The sequence below is a fragment of the Oxyura jamaicensis genome, assembly GCF_011077185.1.
Source record: "Oxyura jamaicensis isolate SHBP4307 breed ruddy duck chromosome 5 unlocalized genomic scaffold, BPBGC_Ojam_1.0 oxy5_random_OJ101316, whole genome shotgun sequence".
Lineage (NCBI taxonomy): Eukaryota > Metazoa > Chordata > Aves > Anseriformes > Anatidae > Oxyura > Oxyura jamaicensis.
This window is the reverse complement of record NW_023303944.1, coordinates 65,288-83,649: the sequence shown is the minus strand read 5'-3', so window position 1 is coordinate 83,649 and position 18,362 is coordinate 65,288. Positions and strand designations below refer to the sequence as shown.

The window sequence follows — 18,362 nt, the reverse complement described above, 5'->3', positions numbered from 1 at the left end:
TGGGGACATGGGGAGAGGGATGGGGATACAGGGAGAGGGATGGGGACCCGGACACCGGGTTGGGGACCCGGGCAGCGGGATGGGGACCCGAGCAGCGGGTCCGGGAGCAGGACACCGGGTCGGGGAGCAGGGCAGCGGGACGGGGACCCTCGCCGGGCCGCCCGGGGCCCCGGTTGCCGTCGGTGCCGGGGAAGGAGGCGCCGGGGCCGGGCTGCCGGTGATTGGCAGCGCGGGGCCGTGAGTGGCAGCCCCGCCATGGAAACCCGGAGCCAATCTCCCGAGCCCGGCAGCGAATCAGCCGCTCCCGCAGCAGCGCGGCGGCGGCGTGGAGCTTTGCTTGTGCCTTTTCTATTTTTTTTTTACCCTTTTTCTTTTTTCCTTTTTTTCTTTCCTCCCCTCTTTCCCATCCCTCCCCCCACCCACCCCCCCCGCCCTACCGCCCTCCTCCCTCTTTCTCCTCCTCCTCCTCTCCCCTACCCACCGCCCCCCAGTCGCCGGAGCTGCCGAGCTCTCCCCATCTATCTCCTCTCCCTCCTTGCAGCGGGGCAGCTCCGCCGGCTCCGGAGAAGGCAGCAGAGGGGCGAGGGGAGGCCTCGGTGGGGCGGGGTGGTGGGGGGGCCGCGCCGGCCGCTTCCCCGCCGCGGGGCCGGTGCCCGGGGGCGGCGGGGTGCGCGGAGCGCGGAGCGGAGCCCGGCGCCGCCTCCATGTTCCAGCTGCCCATCCTCAATTTCAGCCCGCAGCAGGTGGCCGGGGTATGCGAGACCCTGGAGGAGAGCGGGGACATCGAGCGCCTGGGGCGCTTCCTCTGGTCCCTGCCCGTGGCCCCAGCGGCTTGCGAGGCTCTCAACAAGAACGAGTCGGTGCTGAGAGCCCGGGCCATCGTGGCCTTCCACACGGGGAACTACCGGGAGCTCTACCACATCCTGGAGAACCACAAGTTCACCAAGGAGTCCCACGCCAAGCTGCAAGCCCTCTGGCTGGAAGCTCACTACCAGGAGGCGGAGAAGCTGCGGGGGAGACCCCTGGGGCCGGTGGACAAGTACCGGGTGAGGAAGAAGTTCCCCCTGCCCCGCACCATCTGGGACGGCGAGCAGAAGACGCATTGCTTCAAGGAGCGGACGAGGCATTTGCTGCGGGAGTGGTACCTGCAGGACCCTTACCCCAACCCCAGCAAAAAGCGGGAACTGGCTCAGGCCACGGGACTTACCCCCACGCAGGTGGGCAACTGGTTCAAAAACCGCAGGCAAAGGGACAGGGCGGCAGCCGCCAAGAACAGGTAGGTGCTGCCCGCCCCGTCGGGGCGCCCGGCCCCGAGCCCCCGGGCTCGCGTCTCCGCCGGGGGCCCCGCCGTGATGCTGGAGTTTGTCCCGGGGAAAAGCAGCGAGCTAAGGCAGGAGCAGAGGGGGAAAACCCTACGGGGTTCTTTTTTCTTTTATTTCCCTTTATTTTCCTTTTTGTTGTTATTTTTATTTTTTAATGATGGGACCCCCCACCTGGGGATGCTGCCGTGACCCCAGCAGAACCTGGAGGGAGCAAAAAGGGCCCTTCGCGGCTGCTGAGCGGGGAGAAGCCCCCTTCAAAGTTTTCCCCGTCCATACCGAACCCAATTTCACGCAGGGCTGCGTGGGGCAGAGCCGGCAATGCCCTTCCCCGGCGCTCCGGCCCCACGTCCCTGCTCTCCCATTCTGTTGCACTCGGAGCCTCGGAGCGTGCCTTGGGTCACTTTTTTCTTTCTTTTATATTTTTTTTCCTTCCCTTAAAGAACAAAATCGCTGCCCACGACGCCTGACAGAGGCACAAGAAGCGGGGGGAGCAGATCCCCCGGTGTTTTGGAGCCTGGGGAGGGGTCCCACTGTCTCCGTAACCCCTGCCGGAGAGGGGACGGAGCAGCCGGACTGGGGAAAGTGGGTTGAACTGGAGGTGAGGGCGGCCTGGGGGTTGAGCGGGGCCGGGCGGTGATGCTGTGTGTGTGCCCCTTCCTTGCAGGCTACAGCAGCAGGTGCTAGCGCAGGGCTCGGGGCGCTCGCTGCAGGCGGAGGAGGAGAGCGGCGGGGAGGCGCTGGGGGCCCCCTCCAGCCCCGCCGCCAGCCTCTCCAGCAAGGCGGCCACCTCCGCCATCTCCATCACATCCAGCGACAGTGAATGTGACATCTGACGCCGACATCCACGACAAAGCCGGGGGGGTGGGGGGAGAGCCGGCAGGTCGAGCTCCATCCCCCCACCCCACCCCGGTGCCACCAGCCCGTGGGGGGCACGGAGCGCGGCCCCGCAGCGGACTGCATTCAGAAAAATACCCCCAAACGGGATCAGAAGTCGTTGTCGCCTTTATTTCGAAGGATTCGCAGAGTTCATGCCTAAAAAAAAAAAAAGAAAAAGAAATAAGTAAATAAATCACAAAAAAAAATACAGAAAAAATAAGAAAAAAAAACGAATGCCAAGCTGCAAAATGTCCGAGCGCCTGCGCTTATCCCGCGGGGGTGCTTCATGGTGAAAAGACGCTGTTCTTTTGGTTGGGTTTCGCTTTACTTTAAAGGGTTTTTATATATATATATATAATGTTTATTTACTTATTTAAGGGATTGCTATGGTAGATTTTTTCTATTATTATTATTATTAATTATTATTATTTTTTGGCTTGTTCTCTATGTGCACAGGTGACTTGTAGAGCATGTGCAGGACGAAACTGTATGAAGCAGCCTAAAACCGTAATAAAATATTTGGTGAACGACCCTCGGATCTGCTTTGAAATGACGGTGTCGGTCTCCAGCCCGCCGGTTTATGCGGAGCAGAGCTCGGAGGCCACGAGCATTTCAGCGTCAGCTCGGCAGGAACCGAAATAGCCGGGTGCTCGCCACCGGGGGTGATGTAGCCAGGCAGGGGGCTTGGGGGGCCGGGGGGGTCGGGAAGAGGGGATGGGAGCAGGGCTGGGGTTGCTGGAGGATGCGGGTGCCCGGAGAAGGGAAGGAGAATGGGGATGGAGAAGGCATCGCCGCGGTTTTTTTTTTGTATTCCACGGGCTGAGATTTGGGGGATTGTCGGGTAGGGATGGGAAAAAAATAATTTAATTTAAAAAAAAAAAAGGAAAAAAAAAAAGATAAAATGTTTAAAAAGCGAAAGGGGACAAAAAGGAAAAGGGAAAAGAAAATGGAAAAAAAAGGGGGGGAAAGGGCGAGAAGCAGCTGGGTTCAGCCACGCCAGGGACGCGAAGGGAAAGCCAGGTTTTCTCCCCGAGCCGGCAAAAGCAAAGGGAAGCCGGGGACTTACCAGCCGGGAAGGGCCGGATGGGGGGCGAGAGACCCCAAAAAGCCCAGCCCGGCTCCGGGGCAGGGCTGTCCCCTCCGTCCTCCCCCCTTGCTTTGTTTCGCAGCGATTTTCCTGGAGGAGACCAAACGGCAGCTCGGAGGAGCAGGGCTAAGCTTTTTCTCCCGGCAGAAGGCTTTTCTCTTATACAATTTGACGTTGATCTTTAAAGCTCCTGAGCTGTGCTTTTTTTGGCTGCCTGGTCCTGGCGCTGTTCCCCCCCCCCCCCAACCCGAGGGAGCTGCCTCCCCTCTAAGCCGATTGATGGGTCCGGGGCTGCTGCAGCTTCTCCGTGGGGCAGAGGTTGACGAGGTGGGTTTTTTTTAGGGTTGTTTTCAAAGAGCTGGTGCCCCGCCTGGATTTCTTTGCTGTGGCTGGAGAGGGAAAACTGGGGTGCGGTAAATCCCGATTTTTTTTGGAGCGGGGACGGAGATGGGGCTTCCCACCCGCGAGAGGGGTCGGAGCCCTGCTTGAAGTCCGGCACCAGCTCTGTCGGCCCTAAAAAAAAAAAAAAAAAAAAAAAAAAAAAAAAACTAAAAGCCATCGGTTTGTCCCCAGCACACCGCGCTAGGGTGCTCCCACCGAGGCACCCAGTTTGGGGCCGGATTTTGGCGGACGGGCAGCACTCTCCATCGGGGAGTTTTTTGAAAAATAATAATAATAATAATAAAGTAAAAAATACTTTTTTTTTTTTTTTTTTTTTTTTTTTTTTTTCCCCCCGAGAACGGAATGTGCTAAAACCCGCCCTATTATTTCATTTCTTTTCCGGGGACGGGTGCAGCGGGTCGAGATTTCTCCGTGGGCTTTGCGGGCTTAGCGTTTAGGAATTAAATCCCTGGGAAAGACAAGTGCAGAGGCAGACAAATACACGAACGAGGGATTTTCACCTAAAAAAAATTTAAAAAAATGGACTGGGACAAGGGGGGCGCATATTCGGAATTTCGACGGAGGCGTCGGGCGCTGCGAGCGCTGCCGTTTGGCTTCTCCGCCGCGACCCGCGGAGGAAAAATCGGGTTTGCTCTTCCCCCTCTGCCCCTTTCCCTTCCCACACTGGGAGGGAATGCCCTTCCCCTGGCGTTTTTTTCAGCCGTTTTCTTTTTTAATAAGGTCGGCCGCAGCCGTCGCCCTCCCGAGCTTTCGGCTGTTTTAAAAATCATAATAATAATCATCGGGGGCAAGGCGAGGGGAGCCTGTATTTACATTAAACAAAACGCTCGGCGAAGGGGCGCTAAAAAGTCTGCCTTGACCCCTCTCTCTCCGGTTTAACAAAGAAGGAAAATATTGTATCAAAAGTGAAGTGAATGAGGAGGGCGGGGAAGAGAAACAGCTTTTCCTCTATTCAGCTGGGGGGGGGGGGGGGAGAAATGTTTGAATATTTCCGTTTCTTTTGAGAAACGGGGCAGCCCCGGGCAGGGCTGAATGGGAAAGTCTTGTAAGCGGGCTGGGAGGCTGTCAAACTGCTCAGGGTAATCACTGCTAATGAAGGGGGCTCCAGCCCTCCCTGGGACAAAGGATGCTTACGAGTGCTCGCCGGGGCTGAATAGCTAATAAGTTTGTGAGGGGGAAAAAGGAGTGAGCTGTCCACAAATTGATTTTGCAAGAGGGAAAGAAAAAAAAAAAAAGAAAAAAAAAAAAAAGGAAAGCAAAAGGCTCGCAGGTTGGGGCGAGCCTGGCCCCGGTGCAGCTGGGGACAGAAGGCCCACTTAGCCCCGGCGCTTTGTCCCAGCCTGGAGCTCCAGAGGAGGGCTGTTGGGCTGCTGCTGTTTGGAATCAGGCTTGGAGGGAGGGCTGGGGGCTGCAGGAGCCTCGGGAAGGCCATGCCGGCCTTTGCAGGCAGGGAGCTGTGCCCCAGCTGCTGCCTGGCCCTGGCAATGCTCCCTGCACACCCAGCTCCGTGCTCCAGTTTGTACCAGTGCCGCCGTGCACCATCCCTCGGTGACCTGGTTGCCCCTCGCCTGAGTGTGGCATGTCCTTGGCAAGGCAAAAAGTGGGGTGTGTGGAGATCTGTGCAATGTTTTGCCCTCATCAGCACCCTGCTTTGCTGCAAGGATTTGGCCCGCTGGCCTGGGAGCTGGCTGGTGCCGGAGGTTGGAAAGAGGGCTGTGTGCATCAGCTAACGCCCTGGTGAGGCAAGGAGATGGTGCAGCTCGTGGTGGGGGGAAGCATGAGAGCCAGTTGCGTTTTGGTCCTTTCATGCATCCAATTAAAGGCTCTGGAGGATCAGACTCCATCTCAGCTCCAGTTACCCCCGGCTGATGTGGGGGGAATACCACAAGAGAGCACATAACACCCCCTTCGGCGATGTCCGCACCTCTCCCGCAGCAATGCCTTGTGTTGGCTTTTTTATATTTTTATAATTTATTTCTCCTCCAAAAGATTCAAATGCCTTTGCTGGAGGGGAGGATGGTGGCTGGGAGGGCACAAAGGGCACCATGCATGGCCTGGGCCTGCTCTCTCCCCATCCTCTCCACAAGGAGCCCCAGTTCTGGGCTGACCTCGCTGTGCCTGCCCCTGAGGGGGGAGAAAGACCTGGCTGGGAATTGAGGGAAGGAACAAGTCATGTCAGATCCCCTGAGGGATACAGCACTTTGCACTCTCTCATCCTCTATTCTCAACATGGGGGTGATGGATAAAGCCCTTGGAGTTTTGTTTCCTTCTCTTTCAGGACAGGCTGCAAGACTCCCAGCACAAGTCCTGGAAATGGCTCCCCTCCCTTCATCATTTGCTACGTTCAGTCCAAGCCCCCCCCAAATGTAGAAATTCCCTGGGGAGCCCATTTTAACCCTGCTACCTTCTGATCTGCAGCACAGACCCTTCCAGCACACACCTTCCCTGCAAGAAATATGGTTTGGAGGGCAGTTTCCAGCTTCAAACATCACAAAAGCAAACACATGTTTTTGTTCCCTCTGCCTCCTCCCGGAGGCCAGGCCAAGGCATGGTGGCACCACAACCCTACATGCTTCATGCCTTGCCCCCTCACACCATGCAGAGGACCTGGTGCCACCCTCCTTGGGGTCAGCCCACCTCTCTTTGGCTGCTTCTCTCCCAGGAAGCCTCAAAATGGTGCCAGTAGCCCCCGTCCCCCCTCACAGCCCCTTGGTGCACCACAGGGTGGTCTCTCTGCCCAAACACATCTTCAGCCAGCACATACTCCTGCTTGGAAAATATCTATCAGGGTTTTAGCTCAGTGTAGTCACAGTAGAGGCACCACGTCATGGACCAGGCACCACATCTGTGCTGTTAAATGCCGTGTCCTGGCGGTGCTGCCCGCTGGCAGAGATGGCCTTCTCCATGCTCTTCAGCCCTCTTACCCCCCAAAGATCAGACAGGTGGGGCTCTGCAGCAAGGGAGGTTGTCATAATCCTGTGTCAGGAGCAGAAAGGGAGCACACATTTGCCCCGAGTGCCCACATCTCATCTTCAACAGCCTCAGAAGTTCTGCCCCTCGGAAAAGTTCACATGGGCTGAATGCAGATTTCCAAGGGGGTCCTGCAGGAGATACACAGCCTGTGATGAAAGTGGTTTGGGGCTTCACTAGGATGAACGTGGGGTTCATTCCAGCACCACCTTCTCTTTTGCAAGACCCACAGACTGCAATGGAGAACTCTACAATAGGAAAGTAGGACATGGTTATTCTTTTGGCTGGAAAACTTTTGCTTTCAATGACCATTAGTGGCTCCACTCAGAACAGACATCCCATTTCTCCTAATTTTGCTTGATTGGGCTAGCTATTGAAACCCAGGTGCTTCTGCAGAAGCAATTCTTGAAATGCTTTCAGACCACATAGCTGCAATACCAAGGTATCAAGGCCAGAATGACAGCCCTCCTTCTGGAACATCGTATTGGAGGATAATTCCCCATTAAATGTGCAGTGAAGCCAGCCACACACAGGGACACACAACCACTGTGTTTTCAGACACTTCAAAGAAACACAAGGACATGGAACTGCTCTTCTGGAAGCAAATTGCTGCGTCTGTAAGTTGAAAAAAAAAAAAAAAAAAAAAAAAAAAAAAAGCTTTCCTGTAAACATCTCTATCAGGACTCTTGTATTGGAAACCGCTCTGCAGGCCAGGCAGGGTTTTTAAGTCAATTTGAAGGCTTTGTGGGTCATTCTTCAAAATTATCTTGGCTCACAATCACTTCCTCGTGTACTTTGTGCCCTCTGCTTCTCCATGAAGGCCGGCAGCCGCTGTGGGGACAGAGAGATGTCCCCAACGCTGACGAGGAGGAGGCCGATCTCCTCAGGTTCATGGATCAGTGGGGGTGAGACCTTCCCTGGGTAGGTGACTCCGCGCACTAATCCCACACGGTGCGGTAATCCAGCCCCGTCAATCTGGCTCCGTTGCCCGAGGGACAATCCCAACCTCCTCCCCCTCCATCCCCAGCAGTGAGAAGACCCAGGAGGCTTTAGCCAAGATCAGCTCTCTAATCAAGTTCCCCGCCTGCAAGAGCTTGCCTCTGTCTATTGACTGCAGGGGTAGGTGAGACTCCCGAGGCCAGAGTTGAGCTTCTGTGAGTATTGTTCCCTCTCTTCCCGCGGTCTTCTTTATCCCTTGACATCCTCGAGTGCTGAAAGAGCGATGCTAACCAGTTTGATTGTTGTGCTGGAGTATTTCCCAGCAGATTTGTTTGGCGGGTCACTCGTGGGTCAGAAGTACTTCAGGGCATCAGTGGTGGGGTGTCTCTTGCGGGAAGAGGGTCTCGAAGCAATACCAGAACCACACTGCTACTTGTCAGCACACAGTTCATGGCTCCTTCACGGATCTGCTCATCTCTTTCCAACTTCTTTAAGCTGTTGTTCCCAGAAATAAATAATATTTCATTTTATTGCTATGTAACGCTAATAAAAACTCCTATTGCAATATTTTAGCTGGTCCCTGCCACTTTCTTCTGGCCTTGCTTCTGTTGGAAACTCACTGTCTCCAGGAGCTAAGAGGCCAACAACAGGCCCCTTTCTCCTTTCCAAAAGCTCTCTGCTAAATGGAATAATAAGAATTCACCTGAAAATCTTCCTTATGGTGGCATCCTTGGTGTGCATGGGGTTTGATGGATTTGGCTCTCCACCCCGGGCCCCTGCAGCTCTAGGTCTTGCCTTTCACTCATCCTAAGCCTTCATCACCCATTGAATTTTAAGGGTGTCATCTCAAAACAGAGTGTTTGTAGGAGTGAGGCTTTAAACAGATGAAATATAAAAAATTAAGTTTTGTAATGCAGCCCAAGAGCAAAAGCGAAAGAGCTGCTCTGTCTGTGGCTTGTTTTTTTCAAGACAAGTATTTGTTCTATTACTTATTGATGTTGCTAATTGCCATCAGAGGGTTGGGAGGGGAGGGGGAGCAGGCTGAGCTGCTGGACGTGGAGCCCTTCTGAGATAAACGAGCTCTGAGAAGTAACGAACTTGCCGTAGCAGTCCTGGAATACGTGCCGCATTTTGCAAAGACAGCCAGTGCTCTGCATCTCTGTGCAGAGAGAGCTGCAAGTGCTCCGCTCTTTTCATCCAGAAGCTACAAAATACGGACACAGCTGCTTCATTTTAAGGTCCTGAATTTGAAAATGCTAACCAAAGAACTCAGGTTTGGGGCAGGTTTGAATGGAGAAAAAATCACTTTAGAACTTTTTTCACGTCTTCTGTTTTGGAAAATCAAATTTAAATCCTTTCTTTCAATGTGCTGCCAGGCCACTGCATCCAGGAACCTTTTGCTTTCCTGAATAAAAGGCAAAAGTCCCTCTTGTTCATGTCTGCACACATCATACACACATACACATGGAGGGAGAAGAGGGAGGAGGAGATGAGAGAGGGAGCTCTTAGTGTTTGGGCTAAAATAAATGCCCATTACAGAAATAAATGTGCCTAAAGGAGAAAAAAAAACATTGCATCCACATTAGATATTTAATAGGTTATTTCTTTACATGTGCAGTATATGCCTTTTTATATAGCTGATATCTCTTGTATTGGAGTATGAGCATTAACCTCCTACAATTCACCTTGGTTTGCAAACTGTAAGAATCAATTCACCTAAGATGGATGTTCACATCTAGTTAGCTTTCTGCATTATCTCAGCTGGAGAGGTCACTAAAAATAGTTGTATAGCACTTTAAATTTTCAACAGGGAGACTTTATTATCGTTTAGATCCATCATCGTTACTTTACCTACCATGGTTCTTCCAGCTGAAATAATGCACAGAGCTGGTAGTGGCTAAGTGTTTTCAGAGTTCATGCACTGATGAGCAGGACAGCTTGGACAATATCTGAATTGCTAGCAACAGCAAACTGAGCAAGCTGTATGGACAGCGTAACACCGTTTCAGTAAATCCCCACTGCTTCAACTATTTCATCAAAAATGCCATTTTTTTTTTTCCCTGCTCTCCCGCACTGCGGAAGTGGGACCGAGCTGTCACCGCGTGCAGCCCTGATCCTTCAGCGTGTAACCTTCACGAGCAGCAGTCCTCGGCGTCCCCAGTGGTCCTGCTGGAGTCGGCGGGCCTTTTGTGCCAAGAAGCATCGAGGGGTTGCAGGGTCACCTCCACATTGTGTGAGACAGGGCGACAGGAGAAAGGCTGTTCTGAGCAGGGCTGCAGCAAGGGCTTTCATTTGCTATCTTTATTACTCTGAACAATTTCCTGTGCTTTGTTAGGAAGAAGTCACCTTGCTGAGGCTCTCCTGGCCTTCCGGGCATTGGAACTCGCTGTTCACATGTCACCTCTATATGTCACTGTACATACAGGGACACATTTTTTTTTTTTCTGTTCAGTTTTGTTTGTGTTACTGGGCTGACTCAACCATTACAAGGTCTCTTAAATTTCACCTTCCAAGTGCAGACGTCTGAGAGCTCAGGGAGCTCCCAGTGCCCTGGCCCAGGTGCTCACCTCGGCATTGCTGATCCCGTTTGCATTTTATGCCTCCAGCAAAGCCATGGGGACAAGGCTCAGAGCAGCTCGTGAGTGTCTGGGAGCACCAGCACTGCATCAGAAGTCACTAAAAGCTATGGAGCAGACTGACTCCTTGGTGACATTGCAAAGTGGGTGTCATCAGTGGACTGTTTCACTTATTTATTTAATAGAAGGGTAATACTTATTCGTAGCATGAATAGATGATGAGCTCTGCATCACACCTTGATATCAACTCATCCAAACTATTTTAAAATTAGCAGAGAGATTCCTATTGACTTTAATGGCCATTAGGTCAAATCCTTGATAGAACAAAATGAAACCACAATTTGCAGGTGGTTAATCAGCTGGACATTAAACTTTTTAACAAGATGCGTAACAGAGCCTACGAGAAATCTCTTTCCACCCTTGCAATTCTACATCACTGTGCCATAAGAGGCTGTGGGCTGCCAAGCATTAAGAACAGACAGATAACATATCCTTTCCCTGGAGCTGGGTGAAGTGGGCAACAACTTCCCTACAGGGGCTGGAAGGAGCCTGTCTCACACCAGGTGTCAAAATAGGTAGGTCTTTAGCTGTGTCAACAAAAAAGGATGCTGACCCAGATTTCTCAGTCCGAGCGGTGTGGAAGTCAGATGAAAGTTAGCCATCAAGCAGAAGTTTGAGAATTTTTTCAGCCGCTGGTGTCTTTGTGAGTGATGGAAGCAGCGCACACCTGTGTAGACATTCAAGGAGACATGGCTTTGGCAAGATTGTACAAATTACAGAGATATATAAAAGTTTATATATATAGTTTCATATAGAGGTTTGTAGAAAAATTAAAAGTATATAAACACTGCAAGGATTTCTCTCCCCTTGGCCCTTCCTTTTAATGTATACTTAATTCTTGTGGTGTGCTAAACATCTGGTCTAGCCATAGGAGCTAAAGGAGCTCAGAATCTCACAGGATAGCACCTGTGCTGCCCAATTTCTTCAATTCATCTTCCTAATGGCCAGCTCTTACCTGGCTTTCCCAGAACACCAGTGTGCCAACGCGCTGAGGGGCTTCTAGGGAAGTCCGTGACAAAAACTCTGTCTTAGCAGGGATACAGGGGAGATGAGGGGTATTACAGGATGAACCAAAACTGCTGAGTGCCAGATGTGAGAGAAGCCCCAGCTCACCCTGACAGATCAGTTTGGCAGTGTTACTATGCTACTGGAAATTGAAAATCCTTCATAATCAGTTTTTGTAATAAATCTCCCTTTTCCATTCCCATCACTTGAGATGAACCATGACCAAAGATTTAAGAGCTAAATCCCACAGAACCTCTGGTGATGCTGCCAGTGGTCAAATCCTGTATGAGAAGGACAGAGGTCTTCCAGTGAAGAGGGTATGGAGTAGGTACGATGCAAGAGAAACAAATCAGTGTTCCATCTCTGTAAAACTAGAGATGACACAGAAATTTGGAGATGGTCTAAAGACACAGAGAGGTTGCGTCTCTTTCCTGTGATTTAAGAAAATATGCATTCAAAAGGTGAGAGAAAGGGGATTTTTTTTTTATTTTATTTTTTTTTTTATCTAATTCCCTCCCATGCTTTCAAAAAGAGCTGACACCAACATGCTCTGCCACACGGATGCCTCTGCTAAGGCTACACACCAATTCTTCACATCCTTGCCTGCCCTGACCGTACCAAGCCCGGAGGTGGGTCTGACCTGACAGCAGCAAAAGGAAACACCAGGGAAATGCAGAAAAACACTGCGGTACTATGATGCTGCCCCCTGGTTAGGGACTTTCTGAGCCACAGGAGGATTTCTGTTCCACGAACCTCCCTTTGAATCGTGGAAACTTCTACCAACCGCAGCATCTTGAGTCAGCGTAACTGAATGTGGTGCTCATGTTCAGCACCATGAGTTCTTGTTTAGCTCACAGACACACACAGTTACTTCCTAATGGGTCAAACTGTGCTAATTGTGGCAGCAGCACCTGTCTGGAAGCTCTGCTGTGATTGCCATTTTTGCACCATGCAAAAGAAGTAAAACAAACTAACAAAGCTTTGTTTATCTCCTGCTGTGACAACTACCCATCTTTTAGAACTGTATAAGCCCCATGAAGAGCTGAATGATCATTAAAGATTGTTTCCCTCGTTTATTAAAAATTAAAGCAGTAATTGTATTTGATCTGATGAAAATGTATTTGATCTCCTCAATGAAAAATACACAAGCAAACACAGACAAAGGCCACGGTGCATGGGAAGGATCGAGCGTTGATTAAAGCACGTTTTCCATGGATTTTGTCCCTCACGTTGGACACACTCCATGGATGATGTATTCAAATTTTAAGGGGTTTAGGGCTGCAGGTGAAAGATTAAACTAGCTGGAGGAAAGCCTAATAGCACTGAAAGAAATAGGAGTGCCTTCCAAAGGGAAGGAGAGATCCTCCTAATGAATTTGTGGTCTCTGGCCTCACTCAGAAGAAATACCCAGATTTTCTCTGCTGTATCTCAGAGCTTTTCCACCCCAAATTGCCAGCAAAGTGCCAGCCACCCCAGCCCAAGCTGGGTGCAGAGCCTCCTGAAGCCCATGAATGTGGCCGTGATGGGACAGGGGCAAGACACGACGGTGAGAGGGAAGCATCAGCAGGTAAAAACAGGTACATTTGGGCTGAGAGGAGACGGTGCTGGAGTTCACAATAAACAAACAAACAAATAAATAAATAAATAAATAAAAAGTAGAGTGGGGACTGTCCCTTTACCTTTTGGGAAGGGGCAGCAGCCCTGTCCCCTATGGGATTAGGGTTAAACAGATTTGTGCTTGTAGGACCCCAGGCCTCTAATTGTTTCTTTTTTCTTTTTCTTTTTTTTTCTTTTTCTTTTTCTTTTTTTTTTTTTAAATTCCTGTAATCCTGGATGATTCGGAGCAGATGCTTTGAGATTACTGCCAGAGCCCAAAGGTGCCTGCAGGAGGAAAAGAGCCCCAGGAGGCTGGGTGGCAGCTCCAGCCAGAACCCAGGGCTGGCTGCAGCTGGGTTTTGGCCCCACACCCGGATTTTGGGGGGACCAAAACCCACCTTTGCCCTCCTGCCAGCCCAGTTGTGGTGCCAGCCCCAAGGCATCAGGGCTGCGGATGGGAAAGACGAAAACATATGGGGTTGCCAGGGAGAATTTTCTTTTCCTCCCTGCTCCGGAGCATGTGTGAAAATCCCCTGGGTGTTGGCAGGATCCATTGCACCTGAAACCCCAAGGAGAGGGGAGGGGAGGCTGCGAAGGCGCCCCACCGGCCGCAGGTCCTGGGTTGATACCCCTCTTTATGATGTGTCAGAGGATGTGGTTCCAGCCACTGTCAGGTACAGCCTGGGGGTTTGGCTCCATCCTGCAGCTCTTCTCTGGGGCAGCCCCTGCCCGGCTTTCCTAGGAAAAAACAAGGGACTGCGATCGACACAGACACAACGAGAAGCATGGATGGGACAAATAACTATCCAGCTTCCCGTAGACACACTGATGATGTCTTAAAAAACAGCCTATAACCATCTTCTGCCCACAATAAACATTCATTTAAACATGGATGATGCCCGAGAACACCCAGGTTTTGCAGGCCCACCAGGACTCCTTGCTGTGCCCTCGACACCCCTTCCTTCCTCCATCCCTTCCTAGTCCAGGTAAGATGGGCTGGGACCCGCCTCAGGTGTTTGGGAAGCAATTTCCAGCCCTACACAAAAGCAAACCCCTGTTCTTCTGTGTGTTCTTGCTATAGTTTTGCAACTCTCTAACGCTGCAGCTTCAGGGAGCCATTTAGGCTAAAATCTCTTCTCTGATCTTAAATATTTAACAAATAGCATACAAAGCTGTGTAATATCTGCAATATTCATACTCTGGGCTGCAAGCTGGAAGCACTCGGGTTTGGTATGGGGGTCATGTGAGGTTTTCCTTTGAAGACCAGTAGGTGTGCAACTCTTCTTTGTCATTGAGCATTGCCATACAACATTAATAACCTGTAACTGCTAATTCTCGGGCTGTTTGTGCTGCCATGGTGGCCCAGAGATGGTCGCAGTAAACAAACCATCCACTTAAATAGCTTAAACAAGATGAGGTGTACAGGCTGACTTGTACAAGGCGGAGATTAATGATGATTATTAATAATTCCGAGCCCCAAACCAGCAAAGCATTTAAGCACAATCTCATGCCCCGTTGGCTTCCCAGTTGAGCTGCTCCATTAAGGCTGGGAGAACTCAGCAGGTGCCCATGTTCAGCACTGGCCTGGGCTGCTGGGCTTGGCGGGTGGATGGCAGCAGAGCGTTCCCCATGGGATGGGAATTGCCTTCCTCCTTTGCTTGGTGAGGAGGAGGAGAGTTTGTCTGCTAAATGTTTGGAGGCAGAAGCTGACAGCAAGGCAGTTTTATCGCTGCTTGACAAAGCCAGCTGCTTAGAGAGGCTTTGGGCCAGGCTATTTAAAGGCAGGGCTGATCCCCAGCCCCCTCTGAGCGCCTACGCATCGCCTGGCTGGAAAGGAAAGGTGCGGAGCATGAATGAGGATGTGCGTGGTGGTGGTGGTGGTCTCCAGCAGGGTTGCTGTGCCTGGCTGTCCTCACATATTGTCTCTAGCTCCACTATCGAGGCCAGGCTCACCTAGCTGGCACCAAGCTCTTAGGGCACAGCGGTGATGGCACGGCTGAACCCAAATGTAAATTTGGGTGGGGATTTGGGGACACCTGTGCTTGTGCTGGTACCCTGTGCACAGCTGGCTGCACCCCTTCCTTCGCTGCTCAGCTGCAGCTCAGCAAAAATCCAGGTCTGCCAAAGCAAAGAAACTGCCGGCGGCAGCATCCCCGTCCTGCGGAGCAACAGCTCCCCCTGCGCGGAGAGCGGGGCGCTGGGGCTTAGGCCTTGATGTACACCATAAAAACAAAATAAAATAATAAAAACAAAATAAAACAAAACAAAATAAAATAAAATAAAATAAAATAAAATAAAATAAAATAAAATAAAATAAAATAAAATAAAATAAAATAAAATAAAAAAGTTGAATTGTAATAAATAAAAAAGCACTGTTTAAAAGGGCCTCTTTCTTATCTGATTCTCCAGCAGCTGGGATGCACAACCCTCACAGGGCTGGTCAGCCAAATGCTTACCATTGCCTGAGCCGCAGCCTGCAGTGCTGCACCTTGTCAGAGCCTGCAGGAATTCTGCGTGGGCCCCGTTATTTTCTTTCACCCCATGTATGAACATTTGCAGGGGGATGCAGGTGCTCACAGATTTCTGTGCCCCCCCAGACCCCTGCCCCCCTTTGGCTGGGTGCCACACGTGGCCAGGCAGGCACCCACCCGGGGCAGCCCCGGAGCTGTGCAGGACCGGGTTTCCCACCCATGTAGGATGCTCCTGAGCAGGAGCACAAGCAAACAAACTCTGCCTTGGGATGATGTGCATCAAATAAAAACACGGGGCCGTGCCGGACCCGTAGGAGAAGACAGCTCTCTGGGGCCAGCTGGGTTCTGGTCGCTGTTCCCTGCTCTCTGCGGTTTCTTTTGGCTTTGTTACAGAAGCTGTGGGGCTGCTTTCCCTGGTGTCTGACCAAAAAAAGGGAGCGGTGCCACGCAGCCCCTTCCCCACTAGCCGGGGCCCCGCGGGGAGGGGAAGCCCAGGTCCTGTGGTGCCACCTGGTGGAAAGCTGCGGGCCCGCACCCGGCCGCCAGCACCCGGGCCCCTCTCGTCCAGGCTGCGGAGGGAAGAGGCAAAACGGCAAGGCCGGAGGCTGCCCCGGCCCAAATTCCTCCCCAGGCTGCTGGGGGGGCGAGTCCCAGCCGTGCCCTTCCCCACAGGGAAGGGGAACCGGGAATTCACCCTGGGAGAGCGCCCCAAAGCTGTGTGTGGGCAGGGATGGCATCCCTGTTGCCTCCATGCCATCAGGGACGGCCCCAGTTGGACCGTGCTTCCCAGGGGAGCGTCCTTGCCACCAGGAGATCGGGCTTACTGGGGGACCAGGGGATACTGGGTTTACTGGAGGGTGGATGCTGAATACTGGATTTACAGGAAGGGAGGTAAACATCTTCCCTCCTGGTGAGCCTGGACCACAGCAACATCAGGAATCACCAGGCCAGAAACAATAAAAAGCTCACCATTTGCCCAAAAATGTGTGTCCCATTTCTAAACCTGGTCCTTATCTTGCCTCAGTGCTGTTCAGACATTTCACATCTAAGCTGTCCTCGGATGAGAAACACAAGGGCCAGAGGGACTCGAGTGTAACAGGGGCTTGGGTGTCCTGGGAATGTCCTCTCCAGGGTGGGATTTTCCTCTGCTCTTGGCTCACCAGGCTCACACCCTACAGCCTCCAGCACAGGAAGATTTTGGCTAACCTGCCAGCTGTGCCTGCATGGTGCTGCTCTGAAAGACGGGCAGAGCTTTTCCCTGCCTCTGCACAGCACCAGGCATCCCGCAGGTTACAAACCTTGTTTTGTCTGTGCCTAAAATCTTTCTGAATGTGTTGGTGTAAGCCTGTATACCCTGACAGCCTGCAGCTGTTTTTCAGCTCGCACCAGCATCTCTTTTGTTACCCAGTGCAATGTGTTGGCTTTATGTTATTTTTAATTTGGAAAGGGTGGGCTATGAACAGCTATCCGTAAAATCTGATCAAATAGGAAGATGAACATAAAGTGGTTTATTCTTGTTTGTCCCCCTGTATTTAACTACCTCTTCCCCTTATGTTGGCGTGGTCTGGCTTACAGCCTGGAAACCACAGCAACTTCTAGAACAACAAAATCTGTGAATTAAAATACAACGAATCAGGTGCCCACACTGAATAAAGCCAGTGGGATCTGGCTGATTTTCATCCAAGTTGTATCCTCAGCAATCGGCTTTTTTAAGGTACCCTTGCAAACTTTTTTTTTCTACCTGGGATACTTTGGAGGATTATGAGCTATATATGAGGCCAGGAACTAAATATTCCTTGTTTTCCAGATGCTGAACTGGAAAGCCAGTGGCATGAGCACTGCTTTGGGAGGAGAGATGCTGCTCTGTCATTTGTGTGGTCGAAAAAGGGATTTGTTGAGAGAAGGAAGAAATATCCACTAAATTCTGACCTGTGTCATGAACCTGGAATAGTTTGGAATAGCTATAACCACCGCCAAGCCAAAAGCTGTGAAATTGTCACCGTCTGAAAAGCCAGGCTATGATTTCTTCTTTTAACAGTGGTCAGCTCACAGCTTGTTGTGAACCTCATCACTCGAATACCCCTTGTTCTGTGCCATTGGGACAGCACTGAAAGGGCAGGCCATGTTTTCATGATTTCCAATCCTTTAAAAACCTTCAGGATTGGACCACAAACTGGCTTTTCTCATGAAATCCAGGTCCTCTGACCAAGAGACCACATAATGAAACTTTCCTTCCCAGGCCCGCAGAAATGTGTCTGCATCCATAAATTTAAACATCTGGCTCCAGTGCAAAGTAGGTCAGAGCTCATCTGTCAAAGAAGGCTTCGTCAGGGATGCAGGGAACTGTATTTTCTCCCTCCTGTCTCATTTGTTCAGTGGCTAAATCAGAGCAGCCGTTCCTTCCATAGGCGTTTGGTGATGGTGGCTGCCTCCTGAGCCTGGTGATATTCCCCTGCCATGGAAATATGTCCCCGTGTGCGTGCCAGCCTCTCACCTGCATGGGGCACAGCCCCTTTTGCATGATGCTCCTCACATGAAGGTGTCACCATCACATCACCGTGGTCCTAGGGCCATCAGGTACCACCATGGCCAAGGCTTTGCTGACCAGCTCTGGACTTCCCGCTATTTAACCTAAGCATCATTCCAGCCTGGGGAAAAATGGCTTTCCAAAAAATAGTTTGTAATTAGAGAAAATGACAGAAGAAGAGATTCAGGAGGTGTCACAGGATGTCGCAGCCCAAATGTGCATTTACACCCGTGTCCACACAGACATCCTTCAGACAGCTCCTTGTCTAAAGTCCCTGGCTGGGACCGAGAGCAAAGCCTGAACCACCCAGGGCTTTGCAGGAAGGGCCAAATGGTGTAAAATGGGGGTGGTGGGCTGTGAGTGAGATGGGATCTCAGCAAACAGCTGCTAGTGGGAGGAGAAATGGGGAAATGTTGAAAGATACAGGGAAAGCATCAGCCGTGAGATGGAAAGGGACAATAAGGGGCAGTAAATCCCCCACCTTCTCCTTTGCAATTAAGGCAGCGAATGCGGGAGATGGGGTATGAGGGT

At 51.4% G+C, this 18,362-nt stretch overlaps 1 protein-coding gene across 1 annotated transcript; it reads left to right on the top strand.

Annotated features, from left to right (window-relative positions):
- The first annotated feature begins 691 nt into the window (after positions 1 to 691).
- On the top strand, positions 692 to 2,162 carry LOC118157347 (homeobox protein SIX6). Its single transcript, XM_035311619.1, has 2 exons — positions 692 to 1,276; positions 1,987 to 2,162. Exons 1-2 carry the CDS (start codon positions 705 to 707, stop codon positions 2,153 to 2,155), a joined length of 741 nt encoding a protein of 246 aa, XP_035167510.1. The 5' UTR covers positions 692 to 704; the 3' UTR covers positions 2,156 to 2,162.
- The last annotated feature ends 16,200 nt before the right edge of the window (positions 2,163 to 18,362 follow it).

Coding starts and splice junctions, on each gene's coding strand:
- LOC118157347 (XM_035311619.1), top strand. CDS start 705: ATGTTCCAGCTGCCCATCCTCAATTTCAGCCCGCAGCAGGTGGCCGGG. Junction 1,277..1,986: donor GCGGCAGCCGCCAAGAACAG/GTAGGTGCTGCC, acceptor CCTTCCTTGCAG/GCTACAGCAGCAGGTGCTAG.